Genomic DNA, 26017 nt, shown 5'->3' with positions numbered 1-26017 from the left:
GAGAGAATTGGTAGCTGGTAAAGGAAAGAGATCTGAATTTGTTTTAAAATCAAGGGAAAATCTCCGTGTGAGCTCACAAGTCACCTGTTTTATTTTTCCTCTAGTTATGTACTCAGAAACAGCAATTTCCAGGGCTGAGCATATCTTTCCAGGCAGACTACAGATGCTGAGTAGAAGAATATCATTATAAAATCAGGAGGCCAGCTGATGAGTTTGGAATTGAGGCACTCTGGAGAGTACTGTGGAGAATGTCTATCGACTATAGCAGATATATTCATATTATGCCTATGAGAGTCAGAGAGAAAGGGGATATAGAGGTGAGATACACATACTCAATAAAGTCCTTTGACAGGCAGGTTTCCTGAGTTCCAAAATAGGAATAATATAATGAAAAATAATCGATTTCAGGGTGAGGTTTGAATGCAGACTTTTTTTCTCCCAGTTTCACCAAGCTGGAAGATAAATTAAATTTTTACTTTCCCTTCCTTGGAGGAAGTGGATTTAATTAGGCCCTTCAGTGCATTTACAAAGCACTCAGTGCACATTATATGTTATTTCTCTCTCTAGTTTCAAAGAAATAGTGGTACGACTGCCATTTTGAATAATTTTTACTTTTCACATCTTCAGCTACATTCCAGAAATACTTGGTCAGTTTGCTCTCAGTACTTTTTCACAAGTGCAAAAAAAGGGATTCTGAATGATTCTCCTAATGGTTCATTCCCACCAAAAAGCATAGTCATCTCAGTAGTCATTCTCTGTAGAGTCTCCGTGATAAAATATTTGTCTTTCTCAATGGGAGAAAATAATTTTCAGCTCCTTATGTACAAAGTATGGGTAACATAATGTCAAAAATATTTTTTAGTCATGTCTACACCAGGAATGAAAATAGGTCCCCTACTATTCAGTAAGCAGGCCAGTTGCCAAAAGTCATTGTCTGTAGTGCCTCTTACTACAGAGGTTTCATAGAATCAGGAGTTATGGAATTTATATTATGGAATCAGTGTCTATAATAACCTTCACAGTATTAAATTTTGAAGATCAGCCAATTCACAGATCCAAATTGCTAGATGGGTCTAATTTTCTTCTTAAAAAAGTCTATGCTAGGAACTAATTTTTGGCTTAAAACCTTTTTACTTTTTAGCGGGCAGTTATAAATTTGATGGCTGTTTTCACTTTGGAATGATACTGTGGTAAAGGAGATAGATGTTCATAACTACTAAAAAGAATTAAATGCTGGTTATTACTAAACTGCCATTAACAAATTTACAGTAAAATGGTGTCATTGTGCTATAAGAACTTGAGAAAATAATATTTCACTGTTGACTATTCAAAATAGGAGAGAAACATAAATTTGGATATTTTAACACATAAATGTTGTATTTAATTGGTTTTGATTTGATAATTAAATTGGGTGTAAACTATATAGATCTTTAGTAAGCCTGGATAACTGTGGATCAGTTTGGATCCAGTCATTTCCCCTTTCTCATCCTTGAGGAGGAGCTTTGGCTAATCTGAGGCTCAGCACTGGAAATGAACCAAATACAAATACAACCAAGCTAAAACCCACTGTAATCACATGTTGGCTACAAGTAAAAGCTCTTCATTGTATGATGATGAGCACTGCTAATGCAGCTGCTTTTTGAGGAAGAGAAAATAAAAGAACTCCATGATGGTTTATGTTTTAAAGCTATACATTAAGGCATATTGACAAAGTTTGGGCTTGTATCTTAGGAGCCTATAATATTTTCACAGAACAAGCAAGACTTTTGAAGTCTCTGAATGAATAACTTGCCAACTTGACTTTATATTTTGTGGTGTCCGATGTATTGAGGTCTTATAACGCTGCTGGACAGTATCAGTTTTTGTAACATGTTAAATACCTTCCAAAGGAAGGATGTTTACAAACTTAAGTGTGTTAGACATTTCCAGTGACAGTAAACTGTAATGAGCATATATGACATATGTCAGAATCTGTGAAGAAGAAAAGAAAATAGTTTGCTAAAGGTATAATGAAATTGATACCTGAAGGAAAGAGGAAATTCTTATCAAGTCAGAAAAATGATTTCAGGTCCATGGCTTGATTCATTTCTTGTGTTGTATTTCTTATATTAAAAATAACAAACAAAAGCAAGCAAAAAAAACCAAATGCTTTGCAGTATGATTTATATTCATTTATATGTTATAGCTGCTATTTACTTACGTGAACAAGCAAAGAAAATATTCTTTGGTCCATTTTAATATTTCTGCTTTCTATGACTACTTTGCACCTCTGCAAGTTCCTGCTGTATGAGGCACAATGAATAAAAGTTCTCCTTCTTCATGATATTGTTGATTTTTATATGGCTCTAAATTCTCTCTTTCCCAGACAGGAAGCACTCATGTATTTCATGGCTCTTCAGACAGAAGCTATAGCATACTTTTAATCCTTTCTGTTGTTTTTTGCTGTGTGTGTTCCTACTCTATTTCTGGTTTGGAGATGGAATTACCATCATTACATGCAGTTTTCATTTAATTGGACAACAAGAATTTAGAAAATATTTTTTTATGATGCCACTGTATGCTCAGCCTCTCTTTTGCCTATTGTGCTACGTGTCTTTTTATTTTCACCGAGCTTGAAATTCAGTTGCAGATTAACAGCCACACTGACTTAGTTTTGGGTTTGTTTTCTGGATTGGTAGATGATATAATAGAGCCTTTTAATATTGATTTATAATTAGAAGTATTTTTTAATCATTGGATGCCATTTTATTTAGTACAGAGAGTTTCATATGCAGTTTAATCTCCTAGTTCTCCATATCAATTTGGTGAAATTAGTACATTTTATCATTTTACTTATTTTCTTGTTCTGAATAATCTAAAAAACACAGTTTTAATACCTGCCTTCACAAAACTGTTAATAATCTCCCTCTTTATATAAAGATAAATAAATCTGCCATATATTCTCGTTTCTGGTTTTAGATTTAATTTCTTGGTTTTGTTAATTTATATTTTCATTATTAATTAGATTTTTTAGCCAATTAACTGCTTATGGAAATCAGATTTGCAAATATGTGGTTCACAACCAAGCGGTCTTTTTTTATTTGATTTTAAACCAGCTTTTGTTTCATTCAATCATTGCCCACAGCACTCCAAGGCTAAGTGTGCAGAGAAATTCCCATTTCTGCCACCTTCTCACTCTGTGGAGATACCGCTCATGAGGCCCAGTAAGGAGATGGGGATTTGAGGGCCAGAAGTCCCTCTGCTTTGTCTTCTTTTTTATCAGAGATAAAGATCAGAGAGAGGAAGATTGGAAAAAGTCTCTTATCCTAGAAAGTCTGTACTTCCCACACCTACTTCAGTCCCTGCTCATGATCCCTTCTGGCTCTGTGGCGCTCTCTCAAGCAAAGCTCATCTCTGACCCCAAAGGCACTTGCCATTAGCTTGGAAGAATGTCCCTTTTGCAGTTCCCCAGATTTGCCCTCTCTACATGTGAATCCCCTTTCGTCCCTTAGAGCAAAGAGGGTTACTTGGACACCTTTCAGAGTTACAAGTTCAGTAAAATTTCATTTGAGAACTGTTATACAATTCTAAGATTTGGTTCCTGATCACTTTATCTTCTTGGAATCTCTCCTAACAGATGCTTCAATAGGAGTCGGTTCCTCAGACTTGTCAGGGAGGTGTTAGCAGCTGTGTGCTGTTCGATCTATAGCTGGGCAACAATTTTAAAATCCTGTGTGGTAGGGCATGCTGGAAGGAATGTTTGTATGTTGGACTTAGTACTGTTTGCCTCTATTTCTGTCCACTGACTCATGGCTGGAAACCAACAGTAAGTTCTCATCAAAGAAAAGGACAAGTATCCTGTGAAAGGACAATATTGGGATGCGTTTTTGTTTATCTGTACAAAAATCAGCAACACCTATATTTCATAGTCTGTGTTCACATTTATAAGTACAACACATGCATACACATGCAAACCTGACCATTAAAAGTTATATAAAATATTTAAATTATTTTAATATTTCATTCTGAAGACATACTTGTCTGATGAGTACTATGCTATTTCTAATGTTTAGAATAAAGTTGTAAATATTTTTAAATAATTATAAGTTCAAACCAGTTTTAGCATTTGGTTTTACATATTAAAGAAATCAGAAAAAATTGCATCTGGTATTTACCAGATTAATACCCCACAAAAAACAATCCTTATATTTCTACTCTGTGACAGCAGGGTTTAGCATAGTCTAAAACCCTGCACTGTAAATGTTGCTTATGTAGAAACTGCAGACAAGGCAAGCCTCCACTTCAGTGAAATCCAAAAGGTGGTCTTTATCCAGGAAATAAGAAAATGAAGGATTGTATTTTAAAAGCAGGAGATCTTTTAAAATAAATAGCTGAGTGAAGACCTAGAGGCTTATGTTTTATCTCAAATTATTTGTAAACAACATTCTGTGTCAGAGATTGATATGGAGTTACTGAAAGAGCTGCATGCAAGCCAGACCAGGAGATGTGTATGAGTTTATAGGAAACAGATCCTGTTCACTTAGACTTCCTTAAACAAAGTTTGCTGACTGGGGTCACAGTCCTATGAAGATAAAATAATGATAACAAAATAAATATTTCTTCTTGATCTCCATTGCTTACATACTCCTGCTATGTAAAAAATGTAATGAAACAGTCTTTCATCTTTGTTTACGTTCATAAGCTAATGCTTTTTTTTTTTTTTTTTTTTTTAAGAAAAGATTTGCATCCTATGTAAAACATTAGCAAAAATTAAATTCCACTGGCATGATGGTGGGGCTGTACTGCCTGGGTTGCCTTCTGAGAAACTTTCCTGCCATCCTGCCACAGACTTTGTGAGCTGTCCTGTGTTCTCTGCAACTTCCTTCCTTCCAAAGCTTTTCTATTTCTTGCAAGGTGGCAGCTGAATATGGTGCAATGAATTGTCAGAATGGAGGAATTGGTGGAGGCAGCAGAGATGTCACATCTGGGTCAGTGGCAGTGCTTGCTTTGGCAATACAGAGATGGCACCAAGTATCCTGTACAGCACTGTCTTACTTAGACCTGCTTTTGCCATAGTCCTTCGCTCCTAATGGCTTGGGGTTCACTGCCTCATCTTGTGTGGTGGCTGCTATTGCTGCATGGCCCCATGTTTCTCTCTTTATCTCTTTCTTCCGCTCCGGGAAAAACAGGGATCTACTCCCATGTCCTGGAAGTTTGAGGGGCAAGATGTAGGACCAGAGAGCCCTGGTTGTGTGCTTCTGCCCTTGCATTCTTGCAACTGGGATGTTTATATGTCCCGTCCTAAGCCCCAGAAGGGAAGCAGCTCTGACAGGTCTGCACAGCCACAGTTCCAGATATTCAAGTGTCCTTCCTTCCCTTTCCATTCTCCCCCTAGCTCCATCTTCCCAATGCAGCTTTCACAGGTGTCAGTCCTAGTATTGGGTTTGTGTAGGAAAAGTTCTTGTAAAGTGTCATTTTTCATTGAGGAGGGAAACAAGAGAAGGTAAAACATATCTTGAAAAATGTGTAGCACAGACAAATCTGAATGGAATTTCATGAGAAAAAAGAAATTATCTGTCTGTAATTTGAAAGCCGGCTGCAAACAGTTTGATATGAGTTTTTCTGAAACAAAAAATCACAGGAATTCTAATTGAAGGGAAATGTTAGATAGTCTAATTATAAGAGATCCTACCAGTTCATCATAATTTTCTGCTTTATCAGTTGTAAAGTCACTCAGTTCTGTGAGATTAGACGCAAAATTCCCTAAAATAAACTAACCTAAAGATTTGCCCTACTTTTCATTATTATTGTTATTATATTTTACAGTGAGATAGGCAGTAAATTATTACAAAATCCATTTAAATTGACATCTAGTTTTGTAAACAATGTGAAGCATCATAGAGGGTTCTTGAATGGGCTTCTGCTGCAGTATGATGACCCACTGCTCAGTTTCACTTTCTATAGGTCAAGAATTAGCTATTGGGTCAACATTGCCAATATTCCTTAATTCAAACCCAGGATCAAGAAATTTTTCCCAGAAGTTTTATCTTTCGTATTTTCATTTTAAACTTGTGTTCTTCACAAAGTTAATAGTACTAAGCAACACCAAACAATGCTGTTTAAAAGTAAAGCAAAATATAAGTCTGAATTATAGCAACAGCTGAGTGGACAGTGTCATATTGATAGATGTTTTGATCAGAAGAAAAGGTGTTTTCACTCTGCAAAACGTTTCAACAGACTGATAATGATTCATCTGACAGTCTTAAAATTCTGCAGAAATCAGATATAAAAGTTTCTGGTTGTGGCATGGCAAGAATAGAAAGTGAGAAAGGGGAATGCTTCTTCCCTAGGGCAAAAGTACAAATGTACTCGAGAGGGGCATTTTCTCAGATGGTAAAAGATGCTGCAAAAGATGCTGTCAAGGAAATAATAAGTAGCAATAGAAGAAAAGCAGTGATCAAGGCAGGAATGCTTTCTTCTCCAAAGTGGCAGTGCACTTGGTTCTCTGGCAGAGAATCTCTTCCAGAGGTCTGGAGCAGTGAACCCACCAAGGAACAGCTTATGTGCTTGCATGTGAGTGAAAGGAAATAAGTTGTCCTGAACAAATAGGTAGAAAATAAAGAAATTTTCTTGTCAGCCCTTAAGTGTCAAGCAATTAGAGCAGGAAAATAATCTCTAAGCTGAATTGTTCAACACGGTCTTTGAGGAGTGGAGAGGGAGCAGAAGAAAAGTAAGCTGTCACCAAGCTCGGAGCTCCTTCATGCACCATGGGAATGAGGGGATTTCAGGAACTGCTGGTGAAGCTGCCTGGGGAGGTGACATATGTACTGTAGATTTTCACACTAAGTGCTAACACACATTCATTTGTTAGAGAACAAGAAATGTGTCCATGCCGTATATTTATTTGTCTTGCATTTCAAGCAAAGTATTTTATATTTCTCTGTTTAATAATTTTTCTGTAGTCTATGAAGCAGCCAAAACTAGTGATAATGCAAGTAAAACAGAAAGTCCTAAAATAAAATTTGTTTTTCATCTCCCATGAAATATAACTCACCACATCAAAAAAATTAAAAACAGTAACAGATCTCCCATTTCCAGAAGTCCATGTAGCAGCAGCAAGATTAACAGACTCCCATTAACTCACTGAGAGCCTGCCTTCTGTGCATTGATTAGGTAGGTGGATGCATGTATGTCATTAGGAAGTTGTATTTTTTAGCTTTGTACCCTTAACTTCTACTGTCTTTATCAATTGTTGTCAGAAATGTCCCTATATGGCTGTAGCAACCATGTTTAATTTTCTCTAAAGTAGATGAGGGTAGTGTTCTAGTAGGAGAAGAAAGGGAATCTGCAAATCAGTTGCACCCACATGCAACTCCAAATATTGCTCATGGAGGACAGTAGAATTCATTGAGCCCTTTGTAGTGAACATGCCTCTTTTCAAAGATAAAAACAAAACACTGTGGAGGCTGTAAAATTATTTTAATTGAAGATCTTTAGCGTCCGTCAGGAAAAGGTGCAGCAGAAGTTGAAAGTATTATCACTATTGATTTTTCACTCTGGTAATTTTGGACCACATGCACTTAGAAATAAAAATGAAATCAGAATAAGAATGTGCTACAATTTATACAATAATTTGACTTTAGATTTTAATATTTAGGGTTCATCTCATAATTGATCAGGAAAGAGAAGAGAATTATAAAATTGTATGACCTTTTTACTACTAAAATTTGCCTCTGAAAGCAGATAATTTTTTTGGCCTGGCCCTGTGTGTTATTTTCCATTTTGCTCAGCCTCCCACACACTAATGACTTGTGCATGGAATTTCATATACTCTATGAATATATGTTCTTTTTAAGCAGAGTCTCCACAGAGGTGGAAAATGTGAATGTGAAATGAAGCTTGCCATTCCTAAAAGAAGGTTAAAGATCTAGGACTGTGTACAAGCCTATCCTGAAAGTCAGTTTGTCAAGGCAAAATTTATGGAGGTTCAGTTGCCCAGGCATAATTCTGCATTTCTTTCAAGATAAATACTTTTATACTTTCAGGCATGTGATTTGTCAAGGCAGCTTTGTGGCCTGGTGCACAATCAGAATTTGCCTTAGTGGACTGAAATGACCCAGAACAAACCCACTACTTAATCTTCTTTATTGCTGAAATCAATAACCAGATCCATGCTAAGTGCTGACAGTTCTTGTGTGGGGAGTGAAAAGTAGAAGTGTCTGCTCCTTGAACTTCTAACATTTTAGGAGCCAGAAGTTTTGTTTTCTTCTTTGACAATGAACTTGTTAATTTTATTTTATAATTCGTAAATTAATATGAGACATTTTCTTTGTGATAATATACACACGCAATGACACAAGATTCATGTATTATCTCAAATGCCATCAAACAGAATGCCTAATGTAGCAGTCAGTGAAAATTCCCCTCATAGAAACCCAAGCAGGGACAGTGGCCTCTGGCAGAGCCAGGCAGTTCAGGTGAGTAGCAAAGCTACAGCCAACCATGTTGCCTCAGAGTCTTCCCCGCTGGAGAGCCCTGTTCCAAGTTACAGTTTTCTCCATGCCTTACACTAGAAGATCATGAATATATTCAGCAAGGGGGAGTGTGTGGCAGGGTTCAGCTCTTATAGTGCATTTGAATGAGGAAATACACAAAAAACTTAAAGTGGTTTCTCAAGCGTCGTATTTTAGAGGGTAGGACTACATGACCTTTAAAGGCCCCTTCAAACCCAAGCTTATCTATGATTTATTTTTTTTATTACTACATAACAGCTGATTTACTCTGCAATTTCATGTAACACTTGTAATTACAACTTGGCCTGAAGAGAATGAATAATAAAAATAAGAGCCACTGAATGGGCCAAAGATACTCAGAAGATAAGTAGTTTATACATTTGGTAAATTTGGAAAAACCCTCAATCGTTCTCTGCCTCTTTGGTAAACAGCCAGAATTCTGCACTCCACAGGTATCTGTGGATGAGAAAGAAATAAAGTTACAAAGCAACTATAAGTTATATTGTCATTTATACCCATTGAAATTATTATCTTATGAGAGACACAGTTAAGACGAGCTTGTTGTAAAATTTTGGCTCTAGAGCTATTTGCTTTCCATGTGCCTGTTTATACCATTTTTGTTTACTTGATATTGGAAAGTAATCAGAAAAAAATATTATACTGAATTATGAGTGCCATCAAGTTTTGTATGAAAAGTATTAAAACTTTAAACAAAACAGTCTTTTAAATTCTGTCCTTCTGGTCCCACAGTCTTATCTTGTTTTACACTTTTGTTTAAACTGTTCCTTCCCTTTCTTTTTTTTTATTTGGAGTTGATTCAATAACACAGTCTTTTTTTTATTTCTTGCAGATGTTAAAATGATGAAACCTTCTCTCCCTCAGGAACACTGCACAGCAGCCATGACATCTCCTCTGGTCCTCTGTGGAAGGTACATTGCAGTTTGCTGCTGAACTGTTATGACATGTCTCTAGCAATCAGAAAGAAAAGCTGGGAAGAGCATGTGACCCAGTGGATGGGATTGGCTTTGGAGCCTGTGGAGTATAATACAGCATGTCGTCACGGACTTGTAGCTGATAACTTGCAGACAAGTATGGAAAAAGATGAGGTTTTGAGCATGGACCGGAAAGAAAAATGTGCTTCATTTCCAGAGTGCTGCTATAGCGGAGAGGTGACTGGCTTCCCTGAAAAGCAGCTGGGAAATGTTTCAAAGGAGGTGGATGAAAATGATAACCATGAGGACGAGGAGCATTTTCTGGAGGCGAGCACAGAAACTCTAGTCCATGTGTCTGATGACAATGATGACTATTCTGCACTCAGCCTGGATAGTGTTAATTACCACATCACTGTAGGAAGTGAACCTAAAGTTGAAGGGCACAGCTTAAATGGAGCAGGCTCCTTAACACAGATGGTACCAATAACAGAGGGTAACAAGGCAGCTGAATCATCTGGAATCAGTGGAGATATAAGTGAGGAACCTGGCTGTGACACAGTTCCTAAAGAGGAGAGGAAAGAAGAAGATGTTTGTGGCAGTATTGGCCAAAGCCTGGAGCTTTGTAATTCTGAAGTTTTAAATGAAGTAGTAGATGTAGAGAAGGAAAATTGTATCAATTCTCCAAATGTGAAAGAAGTTATTATGTCTGGGAAGCAGCTGCTTCATACTGCTGTAATTGCACAACAGCGCCGGAAATCTGATGCTTTCAAAGACGGGCTTGGAAAGTCTGAGTGCAATGTGGTAGAGAGTGGGATTTCTTCTGAATCATACACCAGTAGTGATGGACAGCTCTGCTCAGCAGTGCAACCCAGCAACAGCCTTATGCAATCTCCTCCTTGCTCTTGCATCCCGGCAGTGGAAAATGATCTGGATAAAAGTGGTTTCACAGAACCTCAAGTGGCCCCTGAAAACAAATGCCTTTCAAATGTCAGTTCAGCAGAAGACATTCAGTGTTTACATATAAGGAATCATTTGACCACACACGAATATTCAGACAATCAAGTGAAACTGCGCAAAAGAAAGGTAGGATGCTTGTCGAGTACAGACTGTTTTTCAAATAATTTCCCCCATTTTCTGATGATGGTGATACTGTGCCTAATTAACTGGAGAGAAAAAGTGATTGTTTCATTAATTTATCAGGTTTAAACAGTTTCAGGACAAATATGTCTATACAACAACTAAATTTTAGGAGCTTTTTTTAGGTCTGTAAATGGCTAAGCTATATTTTGGATGGTACCTTATATTCACCTTATATATATTATTTTATATATTTAATATATGCTGCTCAAGGATAAATGAGTTTATGTCTTCTTTTTTTTCTGCTTCTATCATTATTTGATTTGTCTTAGTAAAACTTATTGTGTGCAGGGGTTTAGAAGCCTTATCAAAGAAGACAGTACAAGGGAAAAGTGCAACAAGATTTTAAAAGAGAATAAAAAGGAGTGGAAATATTTTGCAGTAGTTCTTTGGTCTTTAGCTCAGCCCCATGAGCATATGTTCTTGCAAAAACAAGTATTGCTGACTCTGAAACAATATTTTGTAATTTTAAAGCAACCAGAGGGTTTCACTGTCTTCACTGAGTAAGGAAGGGCATCATTACAAAATTTTAATGGAGAGATTCCTTGGAATAAAACTCCCATTGGCTTTAATGGAAGGAGATGGGCTGATTGTAGCACTATGGAATTTATCTTAAAGTCTGGCTTTCCTAGTTATGCTGCTTATTCTAGCTAATAATCATTTTGTGATTGTTTACTTCTCTCTGCTTTTCTTATTTGACATCATCCAGCTTCTTTTGTCTGGGTATTTTTTTACATCTGGTTTGTTTTAATTGTGTGGGTTTCATCTGTCAGCTGCAGTGCCTCAGTAGCTGTTTCACTGAAGCACTAATTCACATATCTGAAGTACTCTGTGCCCACACAGCATCCTGAGATGCTGGCTGTTGCTTCCTTGTCTAGATCCTTTAGTAATAGTAACATTAGGTCACATGGTGAGAAGATGTAAGCAAGTTTTGCCAAAGGTTTCAGAAGCCCTCCAAGCCAGTCTTCTTTTGGTAGTTTCTGCAATCACAGTTAATGCAGTAACTGTTCAAATATCTCACACTAAGAATGCCTCAGAGTTATGAACAAAAAATATGACTACCAGTACCAGAAATGCTAATTAAATGTTTCAAGTTAAAAAAAAAAAAAAGAAAATTAACCAAATTGACATTGTAGTTGAGAACTAATTGACTATTATGGTAATTTCTCAGCTGCTTTACTTTGGCATCAAATTTTGTTTTTAAATATAGCTGTTGATATTGATGTGTACATTTCATATCATCAGCAAGATGAAGCATGCTATAGTTTTTAATAGCTCTGATTTGATGCTAGTTTCCATGTATCTCTTTGGATCTTGTTTTGAGGTCACATGCTCATCTTTTAAATGTACACTCATGAGAATAATATTTAAGAATGTATGCATGGTTTGTGTTTGTGCCATTAAATATTTCAAAGGACAAATTATAAAAATTCCACAGAGACAATAGTGAGAAAAACCAAGGAAGGAGATGAGCATAAAAAGGAGCAAAACAAAGAGTTTCTTGAAGAAAGTTTGAGCAGCAACAACTGCAAAATTGTGTGTAATGTAAAAGGGAATGGAGTCTGTAAATCTCAAGGAGTCCTCATTCTACTTTGGTCAAAGAAATCTTTGCCAACCACTGTAACATGAATGGCAAAATGGAAGAGATATGATCTGCGATTTTTTGTGGTATTATTTATCTCTAAGTTCACAGGACACTTCTACAAGCAACATTCCTTCATAAGGGATTTTCTCACTTATATCTAACCATGCACTATTTTATGAAAGCCTGTCTGTGTTGGTAATAGTGTGCAATGAAAAATGTTCCTATGTTTACAAACTTCCCCTGAAAGCCACTTTTGTAATTTTAAGAAAACATTAGAAAAACTGCAGACTTGAAACTGAATCCATCCATAAAAGCCAAGTATTTGCTTTTCAGTGACAGGAAGACTTAAGGGATTGGGAATGGTATATAAAACCTTTTCTCTCAAGGTCAGCAGTTCAAGCAGTGCAGTTAAGGCCTAAAACACACCACTGTCTGATTAATGCTCAGTGTCAATTATAGTTGTGTGCAATCATGTGCCCATAAAGGTCAGAATATGGGAAAAGGCACATGTAAATGAATTGTTAAAGGTATTTGGGCACCCAAATCTTCAGGTAGCACCCTGGGTGATTATGGAAAGGTGCTGATCTTCAGGCATTTTCATGACAGTTAAAACTTAGGAGCTTTGAGTTGACTTCTGCTCTTGCTGGTACTAAATTCTTTTTCAAATCTGTTCTTCGTTAACATATTTTAAACTGTTTTTAATTGTGGCAACAGAGCATGACCTTCCCTCTTATCTTTAGATCGGCTGTCTTCAAACCAGAGCTGAGGTGAGGGACAGTGTGGATCTGATATGCTTGCTGTGCAGACAGATGCAGGTTTGAGGGCTTAAGGGCTTAAAGTTTAGCATCTTTGACCAGCACTAACTCCATTGCAGTAAATTGCTTTAGTCATGATGGATGTACTGACACTGAAGATGCTTTTTGCAAACACATCCAGCTGTTGCAGCATTCTTTGCTCCCTCAAGTCAACAGGGTTCAAATGTTCAAAGCACAGCACTCTCTTTGCCTTTGCTTTCTCAGAAAGACTTCCTAAGGCTCGGAAATAGGAAGGATCTGAATTTAATTGTGAGAAGCTAATGATATTAGGTCTAATTGAAAGATACAAAATAATCAAACTTTCCTGTTGTTCCTGATTTGATAATCAATTCAGTTCATCCACAACACAAAATTTATCATTATAAATGGTTCCAAGTAGCAGAAACATAAACTAATTAACTGTATGTGGATAAACCAGATAGACCCTTCTGTATGCTTTCCTGGGTTAAATAAATTTAGATTTTAAAATAGTTACTTCACAGAATTGTACATGAAATAACATTTGGAACTAAAGAGAAAACTGTAGTGCTTGGGACAGCAAAACAACTCACATATATTTTCATATGCAAAAAGCAACAGAGCTTTTAGCAAGCAGTATTATACAAAACTAGAACAGCGCCAACTATTAAAAGAGTACCAACAAAAGGAGACTATTTAGTTGTTATGCACTGATTTGTAAATGTAAGAAAATGGCCATTATCTCCTACAGAATCTGTCAAATTCTTGTGTGTGCTCCATTTTATATTTTCTCCAAGCTGCTCATCTCATCAAGCTTAGGCAAAGACAGGAGAATCCCTGCTGGGGCTTTTTGAGAAGGTTCACAAATGCAGCAGAATTCTAAAAAATTAATTTCAGTTATTTTTCAACACAATAAAGAACTACTTTAATCAGCACCAGTATAAAAATGTGGGTTGAGGCATATAGTTTCCCAGTAGGTTCTCCCCAGTCACTTCCCAAGTACAATTACAGCTGTTCTGTTGCAGCCAGTGATAGTCAGCATTTTGTAAGTACAATTATTGAAATAAGGCTCAGACAGCTCTTTTAAATGATGGATCAGTAAAGGAGTAGAAAATCAACATTGTAAGGTCTGGCTCTAAGTAGTTTGAATAAAAATCCATGAAGTTTAAAAAAAAAGTGAAACATTAACAAACTCCACTTACAAAACAAATCTTGTCTTGTTCTGTATATTTCATTGTTCTTTCCCCACCACCCCCTCCTCTAAGATTTTATTCCTAAAGATCATTCAACATAAACAGGAAGAAAACAGCTAAAGAAACAACTGTGACTGTTCATTTCTCTCCTGTAGGACAATGCAGTTCCTCATGGCAGTCTGCTTAGAAGCTTTCCAGTTTAAAATAGATAATGTAATCTCAAAGTCATTCTTGCAAGGCCATAGCATATGAGTCAGGATATAAAGAGTCAGCTCATTGTTACTGCTGCTACTTTAATCCAGATTTCTAGATCAAATACTGTGTGATTTGCAAGGGATGCTTAAGGACACAACCAATGTCAGCATAACAACAGCTGTCAGTGTCAATAAGAGGAAAATTAGTTAAAGAGTAAGATTAACAGAAGACTGGCAGAAAATGTCAGAAGAGACCTGGGTAGAAGGTTACCTGAAATGATGCATGTCTTTGGAACAGTGCCTTTTCCCCAAAGGAAAGCTGTGAGTTTTTAAAATATGGTTTCACATTTCCTGTTCTGTAGCAATAAATTTTATTTCTTTATTTCAACAATTATACTAATGCAAAAAAAATTATACTTGAATTCAGACTTTTCCATCCATATTTGCCTCTTGATTATTATGCAGGTCCATGAGATGTGAAGGCTGACCCTCTTCCATTACAATCAGAATAAAATTTTCTTTCACAGTGCTAAGACTGTGATTTTTGGGGCAAGTTAGGAAGTTAGGCTCTTCCAGGAGCTTCTATTTGCATCACCATAAACTAATTTCACAGGAAACTTAGGGAGATTTGCTTGCTGGCTCATACTAAGGTACATGGGAGGGGCAGTAGGAAAGTTTCACAAAACCCCATAAGAGGTACCTGTTTTACTGAAATTGTTTCGTTGCAACTCTTTCTGTGCCATCTATTCTCATTGCATGATCCTTTTCATGTGAGCACTTAAAAGTAATATGATCTGCTTGTGAGCAATAATATCAAACATTGTAGGAATTTTTATTATTTTATTGCTGTTTGTACACTGGAGTTTCCAGCCCTATCACCAGTGTGTCTCTCCAAAGCCTTAATCTCCCTTTACCTCAATTCTGTCTTTTTTGAACTGTGATAATTTTTAATGATTCCTCTTTTTTTTGCATTTTTTTAATTTAGTTGTAAAGATTCTTACACTGGTTTTGTTATTTCTATTTTATAGAAGGTGGTTTTATATTTCTATTTTACAGAAGGTGGGATCCAGCCTGTACTATTGCTACATAAGCAGTAGGATGTAGGCTTTTAGGGTTGCTCAGCAACACTAACTCAAACAGATCAACATTAAAAAAAAAAAGCATAGAAGACAAAAGCAAGAAAAAAAACCAATAGAAATGTGCAGGAAATATTCACTAAAATGAAAATATGCATTTTGTTGTATTCTGATCTTGCAGCTGGGAATTAAATTTACCTTTTTCTGAGATGCAGTCTGCAAATGTGCGTCAAAGATGACAGTTTTAAAAGTTGGTGGTTTTCCAAGACAATTATCTTTAATTATTCCTTTACAAAATATGATAAATAAATGCAGTCACTTCTCACAGTTTGTTTTCCAATTGAGTATGTTTAAAGATAGTCATCTTGCAAATATTCTAGTGGAGGAATCCAATAACCAGGGAAGAAAACTGTCCTCTAAAATCATAAAGATCATTAGAAATTCTGAAAATGTGGACAGTCACGAACATTATTTAGATGGTTGTTAGAAGACCAAGGTTTCTGTACTTCATTATGGTCATGGAAGACCAACTCCCAGCTGCTTAGATCTAGACATTGAAAAAGAATTAATGAATGTCAGTGGAACTACTGTGTTCTTAGAGTGTGCTTAAGCACCTTGCTGACCTTGGGTCCTATAATACTTTGTAACTGTAGAGACAGCAGAAGTTAGTAACTATAGAGGTAATATCATAGTAAAATTCCCTTCAAATCATATGGTTCTCTATTATTCCTGTGCAATTCAGACCTGCACTTATGCCAGAGTAGCTTCATTTTCATATAGAGAGATAGATAATATAATCTTAGCATCTAGGACATTATTTTTCTTAGTTTTGTAAAAGACAATGCAAGTGCAAATATTGGAAATGTGATTATCTCTTTTAAAAGATGATCTTTCAAACAGTGGAAATCTATCTTATCAGGTGTGGAATTTGTATTTGTTTTTGTTCCATTTCTGCATCTCTTATAATTTTCAAACATCATAGAGGTTTTTTAAAGATTCTCAAACTTTCTAAAGGTTTTAGAGAAGAGCATGAATTATCCAAATTCATAATGTGAAAGTGAGCACCATCCAAAAATTGGTGAGAGATCTTAAGCCACGACAGTTTTTTGAAAGGTTAACTCCTACCCACAACTCAGAGCTACAGTCTGTAGTATTAGTACAGTGGGCAATTATTACTGAAATCCACAGTTGCTTCACCACAAGGAATTTGCTGCATTTGCACATTGCTATTAAACGGTCATGGTTTTGAAGGCATTGGGAAGAATCTGGCAAGAGATGCAAGTGAAGCAAAACAAATAGTAGGATTTATTTGAAAAAAAATGAAACCTTCTTGGCTGTCATGAATATTTGTTTCTCTTTTCTGCAGTGAAAACTTGCTTTCTAAATTTACCATTTAATAATGAAAACGTGGTTCAAAAATATAAATGGACTGAAACAGTTGGATTTACATTTTTTTAAATTGTATGTATTTTCTATGTTAATTAGTAGAAAGTGGTAATAAAGATCTCCTATTATTGTGGTAACATGACCACGAATTTTCTCTATTATTTTCACAAAAATATGTATCATAAATATTAGCTCCATCGGGGAAGCTAAAGAATGCTTTCCGACAGACTTCCTTTATGTTTGGACTGAAGTATGATGTATTTCAAACAATGTGAAAAGTATTTAAAACAAGTTCAGAACAGGATGGGATGAGTGCCAGGCCAATACAGTATAACCTTTATGCAAATTTTATTTTGGCACATTTTTGTGACAGTGTTCAGCAATAAATTTTCAAGGCAGTGTTGTCTAGACTGCAATCCAAGAAACTGTTGCGCATCAAATTATGCTTGGAGCTAAGCTACCTAAAATGGTCATGAAAGTATTTGTATTTATAAGCAGTTCGTAGTCACACACTACTGCTTCACCAAAATCATCTACATGCTTCTAGGGACCAGTCTAGAGAACTCTAGTTTCATGCAGTGGGTACTCAGAGATTTCTAGTTTTCACAAGTTCTGCAGTACTGATTGGAGGAAAACTTCTAAAACATTTTTTTGTTTTCTTTTTAAAATGACTCTTTAAAAACTCCTTACTGGCCAATTATTTACTGTCTGCACTCTATAAATAGTCAGTGGTAAGTCATGTTAAATGGGCCAATGACCACTTGCTAAAATGACACCAGATTTTTAATTAACATCAAACTTTAGAGTGAAGCGAATGAATAGTACATAAAATCTTTAACAAATGGGAAGTGGAGTTAAGACACGTGGACAAAACACCCTGGATTACACGACATCGCTGTCCACAACACACTTTTCTGTCGGTTAAATAAAAAAATTTTTAGAAAAGGAATTTGCTTCCTAGAGCCATTCCTCTCGCACTTTCACAAGCATAATTCTCACTTTGAATTAACCTTCAAGTGAAAACAGAGAGAGATCTAAGAGGCACACTGAAATACAGCTTCCATCCAAAAACAGTACTTACAGCAGTAATCAGAAAAGACAGTACTAGAGCGCTGCTGCTTATATTAAAGAGCCTTTGATGCCATAGCAGTGGCAGAACAGCTTTTTTAAGCACAGCTGTTTACTACAGACATGACCTGTGCTAAAAGTAAAAGGTTTTTTGTGTTGCTGTGTCAAAGAAGGAGACAGAGAAGAAAAGCCTACCCTGGCCAGCTCTGGGACCTGAGGCTTTACAGCAAAGTAGTCTTTGCCACTGCTATCAAGGCGTACTTGACCACAGAAATTTGGTGGTGGGTTCGTCCACAGGCCAATTCCCATGTGATAGTTAAGAGAGGTTCTCTTTGTTTGCTTTTGTGAGCTGAACTGAACTGCAGCAAGGTGGAAGCCATCTGCAAGGCTTATTGGGGGATTTTGTCTTGGTGTTTTATTTTGGTTGGGGTTCTTTGTTGGGTTTTTTGGGGGTTTTTTTGGGTTTTTTTGTTGTTTTTTCTTGCTTCCCACCATAATGGTACCTACAACTGAAACACCTAAAATGAGTTGCTCACGCTAATTTCCTTTTACTGCTCTCTCTCAAAGGTGACGTAAGAGATTTGTAAAGGCAAGGAGGCTTATGCCACAGAAAATACGCATGGTGTGTTGAATATGGCTTTACAAAATGAAACAATACTGTTTCTGCTGCCAAAAGCTATTCCAAGCTCCAGTGGATATAGCCAAAAATGGTTATGAATTCAAATTTAGAGGGATATTCTTCCTCCTTTGAAAAAAAATCTAGGCAGTAATACATGTGTGAGCATCTGCGTGTGCTGAGGTAAATGTATGGCAAATGTATACCAGATCCTTGCTGCTTTTCATAACTGTCACAGCTGATGTCTAAAGCTTTTACAACAATGACGAAAGAACTTGGTCGATGCACACAATGTTAAGGAGAGACTGGCTCACTGTAACATGAAGATGTCCTTCAATACTACAGCAATAACTGTCGTATCTGAATTTTTGCACTGTCTTTGCACTCTCACCTTATGTAAAGTTTAGAAAAAACAATATGTATTTATGTTAAATAGTAGTCTATCATTTTCTGTAAGTTGCCTCCTTCCTCTTTTTTCATACAGCACATCCAATTAAACAAAGGTTTCTATTTTAATATCCTGAATATTTTGATAATGGATTATCTCATCTACCCAACAGAAAAGATCATTAAGGAGCTGATTATATTCTTGCACTATGTGTTTTAATCTCTTGGATGCTATCCTCAATCTTCTTTAAAAAAAGATGGTTTGCATGCACTACTAATCATTGATATGTGTGATTCATGGTTGTTTGATATGAAGGCATGAAAAAATTCTGCAGTGCTACGGTTTGTGGCTTGTGTTGCATGTAATTTTAGATTCAAAATATTTTAAAAGCTGACACATTTATTATACTGAAAATGAAAAAGCACAGCCAGAAGCCAGACTTTGATAATCTAAATCAAACTACTTTACAACACCCAGATTCCCTGAAAAACACTTTTCTTCTGATAAATGCCAAATTGTATTTTTCTCACACAGATTTACTAGCAATTCTATGTGAATACATCACTAGTACATCAATACATCTACTGAATTTGTTCCAGCATGTTAAACTCACCTCTTTAAAATGCTGTACTGCTTGGTAGATGATGACAAGATGATCAAGTGGTAAATGAACACTATATTGTTTTGGCTTTTTATAGGAAGCAAAATTGCCAGAGAGTAAATAAGAGAAGCGATAGTCTCTCAAGACCTGTCTCCACTGTCTTAGAGGTGGGATAAGACTAGAAAATAAAGATGTGAAAAACAATCGATTTTCTATGTAAAGTGAGAATTCAACTCTTAATTACACAAGGCTTTCTCAGCTCATGAAAACAATTCCCAGTGGACTACTCTGTTACCAGGTCTTTTTCGAAATTACTAGTATCAAAGATAATTTGGGAAGGAGTTCTTCTATATTAATGCCTTGTAGTACCTTGATCAATATTCTTGTGCATAAATCTTCTTCAGGACTCATAATTTATCACATTTCACAAACATTTTATTAAGTTTTAGAAATGTTGTGTTTTAAGTTTTATTGTTACTTCTTTCTCAAGATATGTTTTAAATCAATGGATTGTGCTTTTGCAGACTGAAGCCCAGGAATAGTTATGACCATGGAAAAACCTGCTTTTATCAGATTCAGAAGAAATACATATATTCCTGAATTTTGCTCTCTTGGGAACAGTAACAGGAGCTTTATATTAGAATGTCCATATTATTTTTTTTCTCTAGTTCATCCATACTCTCTGTCAGACACAAAAAAAAAAATCATTTTTCATCCAGAGTCTTCTAATCAGGGCGTTAAGAACATTGATTTTTCCCTCTGCTCTTGTTTTTTCACAAATGCTTTGTTGTTTGGGTTTTTTTCCCTACTCCATGTACAAACCTGAGTGAAATATTGAGAATTTTAGTCATTTGGATATTATGTGCATAAGGGAAAGATTACTTGGTGGCATGAAAATACTGTGCATTTTACTCCTTGCAAGCTTCATCATTTCACAGGGTTTGATTTCAAGGGAGCAGCCAAGCAGAGTTCTGTAGTCACACGCAGAGATTAGAAAGGGAATATGAAGTTGTTGGCGAAACAGGTGAGTGACTTCCATGGCTCTGCTCCACTTTGGTATGAGGGGAGAGTGGTCCCAAATACTCTCAAATGCTAGTTCTGTAGTAGTAGTAGTGGTTCCTAGACCTGTTGTCCAGCATTCCTTCAGTTGCCTAAAATGTGTAATCAATCCTAAATATTATGTGTTTTCTTCACAGCTTCTTTAGTGGGTGGAGTCTGCAGTGGGTGAATCAGTCCCTGGTTCTGGTCTCTCTCTCAGTCCTTTCCATTACGCCTAGCTCATGGAGGACAAACTCTCCAGTGTCAACAGCATTGCCTCATGAAGCATAATAATGACAGTTTAAATGTCAGCACTGTTAGTCACTAATGATTGTCTTAGGGTTTAAGTGGAAATTTCTTACTTTTTAGCCACTCTGTTCTGAGGGAATGTTTACCAGCAGCAACATATAATTGTGGAGCTTTCATCTTTGCTTTGAAATGTCTTTTTGAGTGTAAAGAAAATTCATGTATGCTGAGAACAACATTAGAAGCTATTTCTGGACTTAGACCAGGATTCTGAAGGTGAAAGGACACTTCTCCAGCTCTCTCAACAAGTCCTTGGGAAAGTTAAAAATAAGTCTTGCTGAAAAAAAATTGGCACTTGTTATTTGAGAAAATTTCTTTATTCCAGGAACTGCCTCATGTAGCAGAAATTTATTTACCATCTGTGTAGACTTTAAAAATTTTCCATCTACCAGATACACAACTGAAATAGCAACAGATTTTCCATCCCAATGGTTTCTACCGACCTCCATTTTAAGGGAGTGTTGTAAAAACTTATGAAATTTTTGTGCTCTTGGAAGAGGGTATCTCTAGCTCAGTTAATAGACCATCTGTGAAACTCTGAGTTCTGATTATGACCTCTAATAACGTCACCTCACTGTTGCTAAAGCATGTCTTTTGGGGGACATGACCTCATAGACCTAATAGCTGAACATCTATTAGGTTATTAAATTATAGTTCCATTATTAATCAATATTACAGTACTGACTTTTAAAAAAATAGTCCCTTGAGAAACTTATTTACTTTGAGTACAGATGCACTTCCTTAATTTCACAGCTCTGCAACTGCAGGGGGAGAAAAAAAAGTTAAAAAAGAATAAAAGGTGCCACCATGAAAAATATCCCCGCTGATTCTTTAAGTAATTCTAGTCCTTTAAAATATGAAGCAACCTGTCTGTAAATCTGAATATCACTTCTGAATATTCATATGAATATACCAGCTGGAAACCAATGCAAACAATTAGTGAGAGACAGAAAAAGAAAAGAGTTCAGGAACAGATGTCATAGTACACAAGCTTAAGTTCTGTTTGTTTCTTCTGCATTGATTTCTTTCTTTCATGTATTCAGTGGATACAGTTTACTTTTGTTTTTAATGCACATCAAGAATCCTCAAGAACTCTGGGGACTGATTCTTAGTTGATGCTTAGATGGATTTTTTTTTTTTATCCCATCTACCAAAATAATATTTATGTGATTAGAAAGCTTGGTGTTCAAGGCAGTTGTCAAAAGTTTCCTCTCAATTCAGAGGCCTGATTTGCTGAAAAAATTAAAAATTCATATCTACCATTTTTATTATTATTGAAGGGCTTTTCTGCCTTATCTATTTTTGCCTTTTTTACCTGCCACTCTCTTCAGGGTGTTTGACTAAAGGTGCTTAATCCTAAACAGGCCTATCAAAGATGCTTTTGCTTTCACTATTCTGAGTCTCTGAACTAGCAAAATTTTATGATATGCGATTTTTTTAAAACTAACATTCTTACCAAATCCTTTAATCTGGTAATTCAAATCTGTATTTTAAATTTATTCTAATTCTATCTATTTTGGATATCTGTATAACTTTTCTATTTGACTGCATGTGGTAAGGTAAGATACTGTTGCTTCAGCAAAATCATGTAATTGTGAAAATGGACAGGTCTAATTTTTAAGCTATTCTATATTATTTCTTGCTGCTGATAAACCCCTACAATCCCAAAAAGAGGAAATTACAATTTATATCATCAGCATTCAACTGAATGTTATTCAACAACCTGAACTTTAAAATGTCTGTTGCATTTCTCAGGGAAACAGAAGTTTTAGTTAGGTTTGTGCTAGTGGGTTAAGGTACATATGCACCGTCGTGTTTTAGTTTGGGCCAGGAGCATTCTATTGAAGGGAATTTGCTGAGTGACATGATATAAATCATAAGAGATGAATGATATCAGATGGTGAGATTAAGTGCATGCTCTCTGATTTGATAGCTGCAAGGCAGATTTTATAGTTCTAATGCATTGACTCACAAAGAAAAAATGTATTTTGGAATTATCAATAGTGAGTAAAATTTTTTCAGACATTAAGAAAAAAATGGAGTGTAGCAGATTCATATCTTCAGAGTGCAAGTATGAACTAAAAGACACAGTCATAGGATTTTACATTCCCATCGCTTGCAACGTGAAAATGTCAAACTGTCCTCCACACCAAACTGGTTGCAAGATACATGATTGTTATGACTTTGAGGACAATGACTACAAAAAAAAAAAAATCTTCTGAAGACAGATTTTTAAAATAGGTCAGTACATCACAGTTTCCTTTTAGGTGAATTTGATAAATATTCCCTGCCAGAAGAATATAGATTTCTATCTATAGAATAGAGATTTAGCCCCTAAACAAACTAGGCAGTCTCTTGAGATTTTAATAGGTTTTGCTTTATCTGTCTGAAATACATCAGATGCAATGTAAAACTAGTAAAGAATATTTTCCTCCTGTACTTGTGCTTTCTAGTTCTCTCACTAATTCCCAGTGGTCTTGTGATAATGTGTTCATTCTGCTGGCCAGCTGTTCAGCTCTCCATGAATGCATCCTCCTGATGTGCATTTCCCAGCATTTTACAAGTCAATGTCCTTTTCCACTTCAGTATAAAACTTTTTTGAAAGCAAAACTGTGTACCATTGGGAGTGTATTCAGGGAATCTAATGTAAACATAAACTCAGTGAGGAGTGAAGAAATATATATTACACAGTATAAGCACTAAAGTGCTTTTAATGTGTGTTTGAAATAGAAGTAGAGAGAAGACTGTCTTTTTTACTAGGGTTTATGTTGTTTGGGTTTTGTTGGGATCTTTTAGGGGAGGTTTTTCTGTTTGTGTTTTTGGTGTTTTTTTGGTTTTTTCTCTGACAAAATTACCTTTATTTTGCTCTTACTACCTATAGTAGAAAGGAATTCTTTCATTCCTTTCTCTAGGCCCTTGGTAGTAGGACCCAACAGTAAAGTAAATAATATCCCCCACCATTGCCATTGATATTAACTTTAGTCTTTGGTAAGGACAGAGTTGTGAGCATCAAAGGTAAAGTTTGTCTGTACAGGGGGAATAGAAATTGCACAAGCAGACTAAAACAGAATGAACGGATTTCTTCCCTCTTGGAACATGTTCTTCACCAAAAATGGCTCGTGGGATTATTAAAGACCAAGTTTTAAGACAGCTGAAAATAGGGATTGTTTTCTCCCTGGTACTGTTGCTAATTCTTCAAGACAAAAGAGAAATTTAGCAGCTAGAAATCACTGTACTCTCTGGTCATCCCAAGGCAGTTGGGGGTGGGATGTGTGGGGATGTGTTAATCAAAAATGCAAAGGAAATGTTTATGCACAATGTATTTGATGAATTTTTATTTGTTTACTGTGGGGAAGCCTAACATTTCATTCATTGGTATACAGCTCTTGGATTCAAATTGAAATTTAATTCTGTACAGACAGGGAAAAAACTGTTGTGGTAAGGACTCTTTAATAGTATAGTGTAGTTTTCAGTGGGTATTTTGAATTTGGGCCATTTGTCTAATTTGAATTGTTCCTTCTTATTTAATATCAACTGGGATTTACTCCCAGGCCACAGTTGCAGCAGGCAGAGAAAGTGTGGAGTGTGACTTAACTCAGTAATGCCTGAGGAGGCTCTGTGTCAAGAGGAATCTATGGCATCTACTTGATAACATTGTTGTTCATTCTCTGCTTGAGTGATTCCCATTACTCCATGACAAATAGTAAGATTTGTCTTTCCTACCATGACCAAAGCATAATACTTTGCCTTTCTCTGTGAGTCCCCATGTTGTATGCGCACATATTGTGTGGCAGGGTTTTTTGATCATTTTTGGCAGTATGTGGAACAGTTGTTCTGTGATTTTATCACTTCACGTGTTCTGTAGGGAACTAAGATAAGTAGTCATTTGTTCTACTTTTTTCTGTTCTGTATAAATGATATCCATCTATGTATTATTTGTGTTTTAAAAGGCAGCATAAGAACTGCAGCATAAGAATACTTTTTAGAAGCTTTTTGTTAAAAACAGCAAATAATATTTATCACATAATCTCCAATAAACACCCTGAATTTTTTTATTTGTTGCTTAGGGAATACAACGACAATTTAGCAGTCTGAGAGAAGAGTTCCTGATAACAATATCTGTTCAAGCGCAAATAAATAGAACAAAAGGAATTACATATTCTCAGTCAAAGGCAGAGCTGGTGTTAGGACTTGGCAGTTCCTCAAATTCCAATATTCAATAGGCTTAAAGAACATAGCATTCAGGCTACATAATTACTTTATTATTATGCATATTTTAAGTAGTCAGTAGAATAATATTAAATACGTAACTAATAAAAGGAATATCTCAGTTGAAATAATATAATGTACAGAAACTATCACAATGGCAGTAGAAAGATAGTTTGGATGTGTTCTGGAGATTATTTTGCAAGTTTCAGCCTATTGACTGGCCTTTTGTAGCCAGAAACATAAGTCCTGAACCTGGGTCAGGGCAATCACAAGCACAAATTTAGGCTGGCAGAGGATGGATCGAAACCAGCCCTGAGAAGAAAGACTTGGGAGCACTGGTGGATAGGAAGCTCAACATGAGCCAGCAATGAGCACTTGCAGGCTAGAAAGCCAATTTTGTCCTGGACTGCATCAAAAGAAGTGTGACCGGCAGGTCAAGGGAGGAGCTGTCCCCCTTTACTCCACTCCCATGAGATATCCACCTGCAGTACTGCATCCAGTTCTGGATGCAACATAGGAACTCCCCAACATAAGAAGGGCATGGATCCAGTGGAGCATGTCCAGAGGAAGCCAAGGAAATTCTCAGAAGTCTGAAACACCTGCTGTGAAGACCGTCTGAGTGGGCTGGGACTGTTCAGCCTGGAGAAGAGAAGGCACCACGGAGACCCTGTAGCACCCTCCCAGTACTTGAAGGGGATGTGCAGGGAAGATGGAGGGGGATATTTTACAAGAACATGTAGTGATAGTACAAGGGGAGTGGATTTAAATTGAAAGAGTTTAGGTTTAGATTGGACATTAGAAAGAAATTCTTTAATATAAGGGTGATGAGGTACTGGAAGAGGTTGCCCAGAAAGGCTGTGGACTCCTCATCCCTGGAGGTGTTCAAGGTCAGGTTGGATGTGGTTTTAAACAGCCTGTTCTAGTGGGTGTCCCTGCCCATGGCAAAGCAGTTGGAACTAGATGATCCTTAACATCCCTTCCAACCCAAACCATTCCATGATTCTATGATATGATCTTTTAGGA

General features: G+C 36.4%; 1 protein-coding gene across 4 annotated transcripts in view; it reads left to right on the top strand.

The window, feature by feature from the left end:
* DLC1 (DLC1 Rho GTPase activating protein) overlaps positions 1–26017 on the top strand; it is a 244427-nt gene that overhangs the window by 38415 nt on the left and 179995 nt on the right. For all 4 annotated transcript variants that reach the window (XM_038136748.1, XM_038136747.1, XM_038136746.1 and 1 more), the window contains exon 2: positions 9343–10507. In XM_038136748.1, the coding sequence (XP_037992676.1) occupies positions 9455–10507 (1053 nt within the window). In that variant the 5' untranslated portion in view covers positions 9343–9454. The remainder of the gene's footprint in view (positions 1–9342; positions 10508–26017) is intronic.

Source organism: Motacilla alba, chromosome 4 (assembly GCF_015832195.1).
Source record: "Motacilla alba alba isolate MOTALB_02 chromosome 4, Motacilla_alba_V1.0_pri, whole genome shotgun sequence".
NCBI classification, from domain to species: Eukaryota; Metazoa; Chordata; class Aves; order Passeriformes; family Motacillidae; genus Motacilla; species Motacilla alba.
The sequence above is the reverse complement of the archived record's forward strand: the minus strand, read 5'-3'. Positions and strand labels throughout refer to the sequence as shown.